This window comes from Leptodactylus fuscus, chromosome 5 (assembly GCF_031893055.1).
Source record: "Leptodactylus fuscus isolate aLepFus1 chromosome 5, aLepFus1.hap2, whole genome shotgun sequence".
Classification (NCBI taxonomy): domain Eukaryota; kingdom Metazoa; phylum Chordata; class Amphibia; order Anura; family Leptodactylidae; genus Leptodactylus; species Leptodactylus fuscus.
In genome coordinates this window covers 209,214,547-209,229,546 of record NC_134269.1, presented here as the reverse complement: position 1 = coordinate 209,229,546, position 15,000 = coordinate 209,214,547, and the positions used below count along the sequence as shown (strand labels likewise).

The following is a 15,000-nucleotide window of genomic DNA, read 5'->3' as shown; positions in this document are numbered from 1 at the left end:
GTAAAGCGCTATCGGTCCCGGTACCGTAGCGCTTTACAGTCAGAAGGGCGTTTCTGACCATTAGCCAGGAACGTCCTTCTGCCTCGCGGCGCCAATCGCGCTGTGCTGTGGAGCCGGGAGGAACGCCCCCTCCCTCTCCTGATAATGCTAGTCTACGGACAAGCAGTGTGAGCAGAGGGAGGGGGCGTTCCTCCCCGCTCCACAGCACAGCGCGATTGGCGCCGCGAGGCAGAAGGACGTTCCTGGCTAATGGTCAGAAACGCCCTTCTGACCATAGAAGAGCTACGGTACCGGGCCGTAAGCTCTACACACCGGGCACAGATCGGGAAAGCCGACAGTGCGCTGAATTCAGCGCACTGTCAGCTTTCTGGCAGTATATGGAACTGCCTGTGCCCAAAAGTGGTGAAAGGTCCTCTTTAAGATATTGATCTGTCTTACAATATCCACGTTTCATCGGCTGGTTGTGTTGAACTGTTCAAAATACTGATCTGTCGGAGTATTAGAAAACACTTCTTGGTCAAGGTAGTTCTTCCTGGAAAATAAGAGAGATTTTGATCATCCTTGGGGTTTGCAATAGTGCATATGGGTTTACTATAAGTGCTGGGTCACAACTCCTATGAATGCTATACTGGTGTCCACAATGGTCGTCACCAATAAAATTTTAGACTATGAGGGTGCGGAGGATCCCTATCTTCTTGCTAAAGGACAGGGGCACTATGATACAATACTCTCTTGCTGACACAACACATAGATATATATGGTTGGCGGTGCATTTTAATAATTGTGATGTAATACCACATGTCACCTCTAGTGGCCACTGTAGGAAAATGTATGACTTTACTGGGGATAGCAGGCGATCAAGGTGATTTTTTCAAGCTGGACCTTGTATTTGATAATAACCAGGCTGATTTAATTCTGGTTGGGTTTTTTTTGCCCAATTTTTCCCCTGTGATGAAGAAATCTCAGGGCCTTTTCTTGCCTATCTCCCTTTTAGCTTATCAACGCATAGATCTATTGCAAAGTTGCTTCATTTTTCAACAAATAAAAACTGGTAAACATGGTTTTTCATCTGATTTTTCATAATTCAGAAAATCTGATAATTCGGCACTTGTTTCCATCACGAGATTGCAGTATTCCTTAGAATCTGTCGAAGCAAAAGACTGAGCCAGAGAGATCTAAAGACTTCATGCCTAGAACTGGGCTGAGGTGCGACTAGATATATGTGTAAGAAGAGTCAGGGTTCATTAGAAATTCCAGGAGATCATCCAGCCACAGGCCTCCAGCAGCCCCCGGCAGGACGTCCATCATCAGCACTTCACGGCGTATGTTGTTACAAGTCATTTATAATACTGCACATTTATGTGATGTCACCGTAAACCTCACTTTTGGGAAACTAGAATATGATTTACTAGAAGTTTTACATTAAAGTAACTAACAGGAGTTCATCCAAAATATTGTGCATAGTGCTGAGAGCAGAGCCAAGATGGTCGACACGATCCAAAAATCTCTGCATAGTGAGGAGAGGGTGAGCCTAAAGTTTTTGTCTTAGTTTAGGAAGACTTGAAGTAACTTTCACGTAATCTTTGTTAAAGGGATTCTATCATTAAAATGACATTTGTTGTCCCTAACATAGGAATAGCCTTAAGAAAAGCTATAATTCTCCTACCTTTAGATGTCTTCTCTGTGCCGCCGTTCAGTTGAAATCTGGGTTTTCTTCGGTACGCAAATGAGTTCTCTCGCAGCACTGGGGGTGGTCCCCAGCGCTCAAACAGCACTAGGGGCGTCCCAATACTGCGAGAGAACTCTCCAGCGCCGCCTCCATCTTCTTCAGGAACTGGCTCTCTGCGCGTCTTCTTCAGAAGGTTTAAACTTCTAGGCCTCAGGCAGAGCCAACTGCGCATGCAGTTGGCTCTGCCCGAGGCCTAGAAGTATGAACCCAGCTCCGGAAGAAGACACACAGAGAGGCTGTTCCTGAAGAAGATAGAGGCGGTGAGTTCTCTCGCAGCACTGGGGACGCCCCCAGTGCTGTTTGAGCGCTGGGGACCGCCCCCAGTGCTGTGAGAGAACTCATTTGCATACCGAAGAAAACTGGGATTTCAACCGAACGGCGGCGCGGAGAAGACATCTAAAGGTAGGAGGAGAATGGCCTTTCTTAAGGCTATTCCCACATGTGATTGAGAAAAAATTGATTTTAATGATGGAATCCCTTTAAATTCATTCATCCTTTTTCTATACAGCTTCTAGGCACACCCATGTGTCTCCATGGTTACAGACCATAGAGGCCACGTACCAGTGCTTAGATAATTTTTGGGGGTAATAGGTCAAACAGTGCTCCTCTGGTCCATGAGCTGGGTCTGGTATTGTAGTTCATCCGTATTCACTTGAATGGAGGTGAGCTGCAGTACCAGAAACGGCCACAGAGATACGTGCAAGGTCTCTGGTTTTGTTTTTTTTTCACCCTGGACAAACCCCATTCTCCGCACTTACGTCCTATATTACAGGGTGTGGGGGGATGGGACTCCCATGTAGTTGTGTAATGTTACTTACTGGGCTTTATGTGCCTGTGCCAGTTGCAGGTTGACGTGATCCTGCGCCTTGCGTAGCTCCCGTTCTTGTCGTTTTTGCTGCCGTTCCAGAAGAACCATAGCCCGGGCTTCTTGCGCTTTCTTCCGATCCCACTCCGCTTGTCTCTGTCTTTCTTCCTCCTTTAGTCTCTGTGTAAGAAATGGATTGATGGGACGTAAAGTTCCTGACTATCTCCAGACTACCCGTACCCACCCACGTACCATCTTCTCCTGTATCTGCTGCTGCTGAATATCCAGAACTTTCTTCCGCTGCTCTGGGGTCATACCCTTCCAGCGATCGGTAACCACGCGGTGAGGGCCAAAAGCGCTGGTGGCTTGGGCAGGGTCTTCGGAGAGAAGGTCTCCTTCAGTGTTATTGGTGATCTCAACAGAATTGTCATCTTGTTGTTGTTGTTTTTCTAGTTTCTTTCTTTGTGAGGACTCTTCAGCCTGTACGGAGAGGTCCCATTAATAATACCGTATGTACTGTAATACCGTATATGTCCTCTGAATGGAGCGGCAGTAGTGCTCTATGGGATTACTATCTCCTTCTCGTGACAATGGGGTCAGGTGAGCCCAAACATCTGACACTTATCACCTACAGTAATAGGTCAAACCTTGACTTAATGGTGACATGTAAATGCATTCATTTTCAAGGGTGTGTATACTTTGTCAATAAATGTTTCTTGCTTTCAATGCGTCTAAAATGAAAAAGTTATAAGATATGAATATTCCTGACTAGATATTCCATACCGTTTTGTGTATGCAGCTCTCATGCTTACAGACTACAAATAAACGCCATGTAGTCTGACTCCGCACTCATGTATCTTTTTATCTGTCCTCTGCTTCAGGTTGAAAGGGGGTGCTCTGGATAGTCTGAGACAATCTTTTAGGGCTAGTTCACACGGGGCTGCGTATTTTGGTCCCGATTTTGAAGCCGCGTCGGTATAGGACCAAAATGCGCCTGCCGCGGCTACCGACAGTCGCGGCTTCCTACTCCAGAGTAGGCCCAAATGAATGGGCCTAGTCCGGGGGGTGCTGTCGCGAGGCGGACGCCGGGGCTGAATCAGCTGCAGAATCCGCCTCAAGAAAGGGCAGCTCGCTTCTTTTTTCCTTGAGCTGAAACATACCACTTACAGAACAAAGGAAGCTAGCGGTCTGCATAGACCTCTATTGTCAGGGGGCGGATTCTGATGTAGATTCGGCGTCAAAATCTGCCCCCTCTTGCCCCATGTGAACGAGCCCTTAGGAACCAAACTGGGCTAACTCCAACTCTGGGTCATGTGATCAAAACCACCAGCCGACCCCTGCGTTTCGCCGCCTCCTCTTCTGCATTTTCAGGTAGTTTATGGCAAAGCCACCCCCAGAGTATTGTTAACTATCTGTGAACACTGCAGAAGAGGGAGGATCCCAAGTGCCTCGGGGGACCGCTGCTGGTTTCGATCATCTAAAAACCCCAAATAATTGATCACAGCTTTGCTAAAAATGAAAAGAGAAATAGTGTCAATATCAGACTACAAAAGGGTGGTTAGCACTACAGCCTTGCAGCGCTGGAGTCCTGGGTTCGAATCCCACCAGGAACAACATCTGCAAGGAGTTTGTATGTTCTCCCCGTGTTTGCGTGGGTTTCCTCCCATTCTACAAAGACATACTGATAGGAAGAAAAAAAATGTATATTGTGACCCTTTAAATGATCTAGAACTTCTAGTAAATCTAAAGAAGTGACCGGGGCCTGGAGTAACATCGGAGACGGATCGTCCTCTAAAAGCCGACATCAAAGTCATCACATGATTCATTTCTGTCTATAAGAACATGACTTCTTGACTCAGCTAAAACAATGAATTAAATCCTCCGCAGCGGCCAGAAAAGGAGATTTCAGGATCATTAGCAGGGAGGATGAATAGCCGGCAATTAACTGGGAATGTTTCCATAGAAAAGCCAATGAGGATTGTCAATGACAGCTCTGTGGGGCCCGTAATGAGCATGCGGAAACACTTATAGGGCTTATGATGAGCTGGAGACTGAGAAAGAGCCTGATTATAGGGAGACGCGGGCTGCTCGGCATGCTGGGAGACACTCACACAATGTGGACCCATGAGGAAAAGCTTAAAATCACAATATCCATGGTAAAGCATTGTGTTAGAGGCCAAAGAGGGAGGTGTAGGTGTGTTGTGCCCACGCAGGACTGTCCAAAGTTTCCCTATAGTGCCCGCAGCGTGTTACCTGAGCCTTGTTGAACTCTTTGGTGAACATGCAGATCTCTCGTCTGGCCTGTTCTTCCATTTTTTGCAATTCCATCGCCTTCTTGTCAAGTTCGATTCTCATTTTGTCGTAGAGACTTTCTACAGAATATACGATGGTGAGGATAAGGTGAATGTAATTTACATTAAATGTGTGCTCGCCCCATAGAAAGGGTGTGTGGGGCAGATCCATAAAGAGCACATGAGACAACCATTGGCTCACCTGAAAACTTCTTGACCTCTAGGGCTTTGGCCAGTTCCTGCTGCTGCTGCAGGGACCACTCCCGGAGCTGCTCCTGTTGTTCTCTTTTTCGGTTCCTCTGCGTTATATCCTCCCCCAACAGCCGCTGGACCCCGGATACGCTGCAGCGGGGGTCGTCGTCGGACAGTCGTGGTGGGAGGTCTTTCTTTAAGGCCTGTGGATCGTACAGGTCGTATTCTCGGCGGTCTTCTTTCTTCTGGAACTGAAGTCTGAAGTCATTGATGGCTTTGTTGAGGTTTCTGATGTCATCCTGCTGCCGCTGGTCCAGTACGCAGAGAATGTTATCATTCTGCACCATCTGAGCATCTGCAAGCGGAAAATAACAAAATACAAAGACACATCTATACATGCCAAGATACAAGCTCACAATGATGCAGGAGAGCAAGCAGAGATATCATAGTATTAGGATACTGCATAGTGATGTCACAGTAGTGTAATACTGCATAGTGATGTCATAGTAGTTGGTTACTGCATAGTGATGTCACAGTAGTGTGATACTGCATAGTGATGTCATAGTAGTGGGATACTGCATAGTGATGTCATAGTAGTGTAATACTGCATAGTGATGTCACAGTAGTGTAATACTGCATAGTGATGTCATAGTAGTTGGTTACTGCATAGTGATGTCATAGTAGTTGGTTACTGCATAGTGATGTCACAGTAGTGGGATACTGCATAGTGATGTCATAGTAGTGTAATACTGCATAGTGATGTCATAGTAGTGGGATACTGCATAGTGATGTCATAGTAGTGGGATACTGCATAGTGATGTCATAGTAGTGTAATACTGCATAGTGATGTCACAGTAGTGGGATACTGCATAGTGATGTCATAGTAGTGTAATACTGCATAGTGATGTCATAGTAGTGTAATACTGCATAGTGATGTCATAGTAGTGGGATACTGCATAGTGATGTCACAGTAGTGTGATACTGCATAGTGATGTCATAGTAGTGTAATACTGCATAGTGATGTCATAGTAGTTGGTTACTGCATAGTGATGTCATAGTAGTGGGATACTGCATAGTGATGTCACAGTAGTGTAATACTGCATAGTGATGTCACAGTAGTGGGATACTGCATAGTGATGTCATAGTAGTTGGTTACTGCATAGTGATGTCATAGTAGTGGGATACTGCATAGTGATGTCATAGTAGTGTAATACTGCATAGTGATGTCATAGTAGTGTGATACTGCATAGTGATGTCATAGTAGTGGGATACTGCATAGTGATGTCATAGTAGTGTGATACTGCATAGTGATGTCATAGTAGTGTAATACTGCATAGTGATGTCATAGTAGTGGGATACTGCATAGTGATGTCACAGTAGTGTAATACTGCATAGTGATGTCACATTAGTGGGATACTGCATAGTGATGTCATAGTAGTTGGTTACTGCATAGTGATGTCACAGTAGTGTAATACTGCATAGTGATGTCATAGTAGTGTAATACTGCATAGTGATGTCATAGTAGTGGGATACTGCATAGTGATGTCACAGTAGTGTAATACTGCATAGTGATGTCACAGTAGTGTAATACTGCATAGTGATGTCATAGTAGTGGGATACTGCATAGTGATGTCACAGTAGTGTGATACTGCATAGTGATGTCACAGTAGTGGGATACTGCATAGTGATGTCACAGTAGTGTAATACTGCATAGTGATGTCATAGTAGTTGGTTACTGCATAGTGATGTCACAGTAGTGTAATACTGCATAGTGATGTCACAGTAGTGTGATACTGCATAGTGATGTCACAGTAGTGTAATACTGCATAGTGATGTCACAGTAGTGTGATACTGCATAGTGATGTCACAGTAGTGGGATACTGCATAGTGATGTCATAGTAGTGGGATACTGCATAGTGATGTCATAGTAGTGTAATACTGCATAGTGATGTCACAGTAGTGGGATACTGCATAGTGATATCATAGTAGTGTAATACTGCATAGTGATGTCACAGTAGTGGGATACTGCATAGTGATGTCATAGTAGTGTAATACTGCATAGTGATGTCACAGTAGTGTAATACCGTATAGTGATGTCACAGTAGTGTGATACTGCATAGTGATGTCATAGTAGTGTAATACTGCATAGTGATGTAATAGCAGTGTGATACTGCATAGTGATGTCATAGTAGTGTAATACTGCATAGTGATGTCATAGTAGTGTGATACTGCATAGTGATGTCATAGTAGTGGGATACTGCATAGTGATGTCATAGTAGTGGGATACTGCATAGTGATGTCATAGTAGTGTGATACTGCATAGTGATGTCATAGTAGGGGGATACTGCATAGTGATGTCATAGTAGTGTGATACTGCATAGTGATGTCACAGTAGTGTAATACTGCATAGTGATGTCACAGTAGTGTAATACTGCATAGTGATGTCACAGTAGTGTAATACTGCATAGTGATGTCACAGTAGTGGGATACTGCATAGTGATGTCACAGTAGTGTAATACTGCATAGTGATGTCATAGTAGTGTAATACTGCATAGTGATGTCATAGTAGTGGGATACTGCATAGTGATGTCACAGTAGTGTGATACTGCATAGTGATGTCACAGTAGTGGGATACTGCATAGTGATGTCACAGTAGTGTAATACTGCATAGTGATGTCATAGTAGTTGGTTACTGCATAGTGATGTCACAGTAGTGTAATACTGCATAGTGATGTCATAGTAGTGTGATACTGCATAGTGATGTCACAGTAGTGTGATACTGCATAGTGATGTCACAGTAGTGGGATACTGCATAGTGATGTCACAGTAGTGGGATACTGCATAGTGATGTCACAGTAGTGGGATACTGCATAGTGATGTCACAGTAGTGGGATACTGCATAGTGATGTCACAGTAGTGTAATACTGCATAGTGATGTCATAGTAGTGGGATACTGCATAGTGATGTCATAGTAGTGTAATACTGCATAGTGATGTCACAGTAGTGGGATACTGCATAGTGATGTCATAGTAGTGTAATACTGCATAGTGATGTCACAGTAGTGGGATACTGCATAGTGATGTCATAGTAGTGTAATACTGCATAGTGATGTCACAGTAGTGTAATACTGCATAGTGATGTCACAGTAGTGTGATACTGCATAGTGATGTCATAGTAGTGTAATACTGCATAGTGATGTAATAGTAGTGTGATACTGCATAGTGATGTCATAGTAGTGTAATACTGCATAGTGATGTCATAGTAGTGTGATACTGCATAGTGATGTCATAGTAGTGGGATACTGCATAGTGATGTCATAGTAGTGGGATACTGCATAGTGATGTCACAGTAGTGTAATACTGCATAGTGATGTCATAGTAGTGTAATACTGCATAGTGATGTCACATTAGTGGGATACTGCATAGTGATGTCACAGTAGTGTAATACTGCATAGTGATGTCACAGTAGTGTAATACTGCATAGTGATGTCACAGTAGTGGGATACTGCATAGTGATGTCATAGTAGTGTAATACTGCATAGTGATGTCATAGTAGTGGGATACTGCATAGTGATGTCATAGTAGTGGCATACTGCATAGTGATGTCACAGTAGTGGGATACTGCATAGTGATGTCACAGTAGTGTAATACTGCATAGTGATGTCACAGTAGTGGGATACTGCATAGTGATGTCATAGTAGTGTGATACTGCATAGTGATGTCACAGTAGTGTGATACTGCATAGTGATGTAATAGTAGTGTAATACTGCATAGTGATGTCATAGTAGTTGGTTACTGCATAGTGATGTCACAGTAGTGTGATACTGCATAGTGATGTCACAGTAGTGTAATACTGCATAGTGATGTCATAGTAGTGTAATACTGCATAGTGATGTCACAGTAGTGTAATACTGCATAGTGATGTCACAGTAGTGTAATACTGCATAGTGATGTCATAGTAGTGTAATACTGCATAGTGATGTCATAGTAGTGTAATACTGCATAGTGATGTCACAGTAGTGTGATACTGCATAGTGATGTCACAGTAGTGTGATACTGCATAGTGATGTCATAGTAGTGTAATACTGCATAGTGATGTCACAGTAGTGTAATACTGCATAGTGATGTCATAGTAGTGTAATACTGCATAGTGATGTCATAGTAGTGTAATACTGCATAGTGATGTCATAGTAGTTGGTTACTGCATAGTGATGTCATAGTAGTGGGATACTGCATAGTGATGTCACAGTAATGTGATACTGCATAGTGATGTCACAGTAGTGGGATACTGCATAGTGATGTCACAGTAGTGTAATACTGCATAGTGATGTCATAGTAGTTGGTTACTGCATAGTGATGTCATAGTAGTTGGTTACTGCATAGTGATGTCACAGTAGTGTGATACTGCATAGTGATGTCACAGTAGTGTGATACTGCATAGTGATGTCACAGTAGTGGGATACTGCATAGTGATGTCACAGTAGTGTGATACTGCATAGTGATGTCACAGTAGTGGGATACTGCATAGTGATGTCACAGTAGTGGGATACTGCATAGTGATGTCACAGTAGTGTAATACTGCATAGTGATGTCATAGTAGTGGGATACTGCATAGTGATGTCATAGTAGTGTAATACTGCATAGTGATGTCACAGTAGTGTGATACTGCATAGTGATGTCATAGTAGTTGGTTACTGCATAGTGATGTCATAGTAGTGGGATACTGCATAGTGATGTCATAGTAGTGTAATACTGCATAGTGATGTCACAGTAGTGGGATACTGCATAGTGATGTCATAGTAGTGTAATACTGCATAGTGATGTCACAGTAGTGGGATACTGCATAGTGATGTCATAGTAGTGTAATACTGCATAGTGATGTCACAGTAGTGTAATACTGCATAGTGATGTCACAGTAGTGTGATACTGCATAGTGATGTCATAGTAGTGTAATACTGCATAGTGATGTCATAGTAGTTGGTTACTGCATAGTGATGTCATAGTAGTGGGATACTGCATAGTGATGTCACAGTAGTGTAATACTGCATAGTGATGTCACAGTAGTGTGATACTGCATAGTGATGTCACAGTAGTGGGATACTGCATAGTGATGTCACAGTAGTGTAATACTGCATAGTGATGTCATAGTAGTTGGTTACTGCATAGTGATGTCATAGTAGTTGGTTACTGCATAGTGATGTCACAGTAGTGTGATACTGCATAGTGATGTCACAGTAGTGGGATACTGCATAGTGATGTCACAGTAGTGTGATACTGCATAGTGATGTCACAGTAGTGGGATACTGCATAGTGATGTCACAGTAGTGGGATACTGCATAGTGATGTCACAGTAGTGTAATACTGCATAGTGATGTCATAGTAGTGGGATACTGCATAGTGATGTCATAGTAGTGTAATACTGCATAGTGATGTCACAGTAGTGTGATACTGCATAGTGATGTCATAGTAGTTGGTTACTGCATAGTGATGTCATAGTAGTGGGATACTGCATAGTGATGTCACAGTAGTGGGATACTGCATAGTGATGTCACAGTAGTGGGATACTGCATAGTGATGTCATAGTAGTGTAATACTGCATAGTGATGTCACAGTAGTGTAATACTGTATAGTGATGTCATAGTAGTGGGATACTGCATAGTGATGTCATAGTAGTGTGATACTGCATAGTGATGTCATAGTAGTGGGATACTGCATAGTGATGTCATAGTAGTGGGATACTGCATAGTGATGTCATAGTAGTGTAATACTGCATAGTGATGTCACAGTAGTGGGATACTGCATAGTGATGTCACAGTAGTGGGATACTGCATAGTGATGTCACAGTAGTGGGATACTGCATAGTGATGTCATAGTAGTGGGATACTGCATAGTGATGTCATAGTAGTGTAATACTGCATAGTGATGTCACAGTAGTGTAATACTGCATAGTGATGTCACAGTAGTGTAATACTGCATAGTGATGTCATAGTAGTGGGATACTGCATAGTGATGTCATAGTAGTGTAATACTGCATAGTGATGTCATAGTAGTGGGATACTGCATAGTGATGTCACAGTAGTGTAATACTGCATAGTGATGTCACAGTAGTGTAATACTGCATAGTGATGTCACAGTAGTGTGATACTGCATAGTGATGTCATAGTAGTGGGATACTGCATAGTGATGTCATAGTAGTGTAATACTGCATAGTGATGTCACATTAGTGGGATACTGCATAGTGATGTCACAGTAGTGTAATACTGCATAGTGATGTCACATTAGTGGGATACTGCATAGTGATGTCACAGTAGTGTAATACTGCATAGTGATGTCACAGTAGTGTAATACTGCATAGTGATGTCACAGTAGTGGGATACTGCATAGTGATGTCATAGTAGTGTAATACTGCATAGTGATGTCACAGTAGTGGGATACTGCATAGTGATGTCACAGTAGTGTAATACTGCATAGTGATGTCACAGTAGTGTAATACTGCATAGTGATGTCATAGTAGTTGGTTACTGCATAGTGATGTCATAGTAGTGGGATACTGCATAGTGATGTCACAGTAGTGTAATACTGCATAGTGATGTCACAGTAGTGGGATACTGCATAGTGATGTCATAGTAGGGGGATACTGCACAGTGATGTCATAGTAGTGTGATACTGCATAGTGATGTCACAGTAGTGTGATACTGCATAGTGATGTCATAGTAGTGTAATACTGCATAGTGATGTCATAGTAGTTGGTTACTGCATAGTGATGTCATAGTAGTGGGATACTGCATAGTGATGTCACAGTAGTGTGATACTGCATAGTGATGTCATAGTAGTTGGTTACTGCATAGTGATGTCATAGTAGTGGGATACTGCATAGTGATGTCATAGTAGTGGGATACTGCATAGTGATGTCATAGTAGTTGGTTACTGCATAGTGATGTCATAGTAGTGTAATACTGCATCGTGATGTCACAGTAGTGTAATACTGCATAGTGATGTCACAGTAGTGTGATACTGCATAGTGATGTCACAGTAGTGTGATACTGCATAGTGATGTCACAGTAGTGTAATACTGCATAGTGATGTCATAGTAGTGTAATACTGCATAGTGATGTCATAGTAGTGGGATACTGCATAGTGATGTCATAGTAGTTGGTTACTGCATAGTGATGTCACAGTAGTGGGATACTGCATAGTGATGTCATAGTAGTGTAATACTGCATAGTGATGTCACAGTAGTGGGATACTGCATAGTGATGTCATAGTAGTGTAATACTGCATAGTGATGTCACAGTAGTGTGATACTGCATAGTGATGTCATAGTAGTGTAATACTGCATAGTGATGTCACAGTAGTGGGATACTGCATAGTGATGTCATAGTAGTGTAATACTGCATAGTGATGTCATAGTAGTGGGATACTGCATAGTGATGTCACAGTAGTGTAATACTGCATAGTGATGTCACAGTAGTGTAATACTGCATAGTGATGTCACAGTAGTGGGATACTGCATAGTGATGTCATAGTAGTGTGATACTGCATAGTGATGTCATAGTAGGGGGATACTGCATAGTGATGTCATAGTAGTGTGATACTGCATAGTGATGTCACAGTAGTGTAATACTGCATAGTGATGTCACAGTAGTGTAATACTGCATAGTGATGTCACAGTAGTGTAATACTGCATAGTGATGTCACAGTAGTGGGATACTGCATAGTGATGTCACAGTAGTGTAATACTGCATAGTGATGTCACAGTAGTGTAATACTGCATAGTGATGTCACAGTAGTGGGATACTGCATAGTGATGTCACAGTAGTGGGATACTGCATAGTGATGTCATAGTAGTGTGATACTGCATAGTGATGTCATAGTAGGGGGATACTGCATAGTGATGTCATAGTAGTGTGATACTGCATAGTGATGTCATAGTAGGGGGATACTGCATAGTGATGTCACAGTAGTGTGATACTGCATAGTGATGTCATAGTAGTGTAATACTGCATAGTGATGTCACAGTAGTGGGATACTGCATAGTGATGTCATAGTAGTGGGATACTGCATAGTGATGTCACAGTAGTGTAATACTGCATAGTGATGTCACAGTAGTGTAATACTGCATAGTGATGTCACAGTAGTGTAATACTGCATAGTGATGTCATAGTAGTGTAATACTGCATAGTGATGTCACAGTAGTGTAATACTGCATAGTGATGTCATAGTAGTGTAATACTGCATAGTGATGTCACAGTAGTGGGATACTGCATAGTGATGTCATAGTAGTTGGTTACTGCATAGTGATGTCACAGTAGTGGGATACTGCATAGTGATGTCATAGTAGTGGGATACTGCATAGTGATGTCATAGTAGGGGGATACTGCACAGTGATGTCATAGTAGTGGGATACTGCATAGTGATGTCACAGTATTAGAACACTGCATTGTGATGTAACTCTCCTTTACATACCAAACGCTTCTTGACGTTTATTTTCAATTTCTTTCTGGATTTTTTTGTCATGTACTTGAACATCCAGGGCCTGTGTATCAACCTGGGAAGATAAAACCACAATATATGAGGAGTATGACACGGCAGGCCGAATTACTGCAACAGTCACATGCCCTGTATAGCTCCAGCACAATACAAGTGATTGCTACACAACAAACATACAGATCTCTAGCGCCCTCTACTGTTTCTGACAGAGTAAAGTTGCTGATAGATACAAAACATATCAATGTAGTCTGCAAGGGCTGCGGAGGTGGGATATATATAGTACAAGTATAAGGCCTTATATACATGACTGTTATGGACCTGTGTATATGTCACCGCCTGCTATGGGCCTATACTGTAACCTGACTGTAGTATAAGGGCCTGTTCACATGGGCACAGAGGGGGGGGGGCTGATTAGGGCACGGAATCCACGTCATAATCCGCCCCCTCACAATGGTGGTCTATGGAGACCGCTAGCGGAAAAAAGAAGTGACATGACCATTCTTGAGGCAGTTTCCGCCTCAGGAAGTCAATGGAAGTGAATGAAAGGCGGAAACTGCGTTGCGGTGTTTGGTCGCGAATTTTGCCTCCCGCGACGCGTTTTCCGCCTCCCATTCACTTCTATTGATTTGTTTTGTTATTGGTTTTTATGGTCCATTCACTGTGCGGGAGGAAAAAACCGTCTGGCGTTTTCTGAAGCGGTTTTTTACCAAAAACCACTCCACAAAGTGCTTCAAAAAACACCTCAAGGTCCAAAAACCGCTTCCTAATTAGTAAGCGTTTTTTTTCCGGATCAAATCACGCCACACGGTATTCACGTTGGAACTAAGCCTTAAAGGGGTTTTCCAGGACGTAGGTCATTATTATGTGATTGTGGGGTCAGATACCCAAAACTCCACCAATCAGCTGTTTGAAGAAGCCCCGCCTCTGTCCCAATGATGTCACATATAACGGTCACATGGGACAACAACAGCTCAGTTCCTTTCAAATGCATGGGGCTCAGTTGTACTGTGACGTCACTGTGTGTATTATCTCTGTACTGTGACATCACTGTGTGTATTATCCTGTACTGTGACATCACTGTGTGTATTATCCCTGTACTGTGACATCACTGTGTGTATTATCTCTGTACTGTGACGTCACTGTGTGTATTATCTCTGTACTGTGACATCACTGTGTGTATTATCCCTGTACTGTGACATCACTGTGTGTATTATCCTGTACTGTGACATCACTGTGTGTATTATCCCTGTACTGTGACATCACTGTGTGTATTATCTCTGTACTGTGACATCACTGTGTGTATTATCCCTGTACTGTGACATCACTGTGTGTATTATCTCTGTACTGTGACATCACTGTGTGTATTATCCCTGTACTGTGACATCACTGTGTGTATTATCCTGTACTGTGACATCACTGTGTGTATTATCTCTGTACTGTGACATCACTGTGTGTATTATCCCTGTACTGTGACATCACTGTGTGTATTATCTC

The 15,000-nt window shown here is 42.7% G+C and overlaps 1 protein-coding gene across 1 annotated transcript; it reads right to left on the bottom strand.

Annotated features, from left to right (window-relative positions):
- Positions 1–450: 450 nt before the first annotated feature.
- On the bottom strand, positions 451–14,497 carry RIBC2 (RIB43A domain with coiled-coils 2). Its single transcript, XM_075273606.1, has 7 exons — positions 14,462–14,497; positions 13,483–13,564; positions 5,028–5,372; positions 4,788–4,906; positions 2,787–3,014; positions 2,548–2,714; positions 451–532 (listed from the first exon to the last, which is right to left on the bottom strand). Exons 1-7 carry the CDS (start codon positions 14,495–14,497, stop codon positions 451–453), a joined length of 1,059 nt encoding a protein of 352 aa, XP_075129707.1.
- Positions 14,498–15,000: the final 503 nt, after the last annotated feature.

Bases quoted from the DNA above. Each gene is read 5' to 3' on its own strand.
- RIBC2 (XM_075273606.1), bottom strand. From the start codon at position 14,497: ATGCATTTGAAAGGAACTGAGCTGTTGTTGTCCCAT. The intron at 13,565-14,461 runs GTGACCGTTATA...TTATCTTCCCAG, and splicing joins CTGAGCTGTTGTTGTCCCAT to GTTGATACACAGGCCCTGGA. The intron at 5,373-13,482 runs GTATGTAAAGGA...TTCCGCTTGCAG, and splicing joins TAAACGTCAAGAAGCGTTTG to ATGCTCAGATGGTGCAGAAT.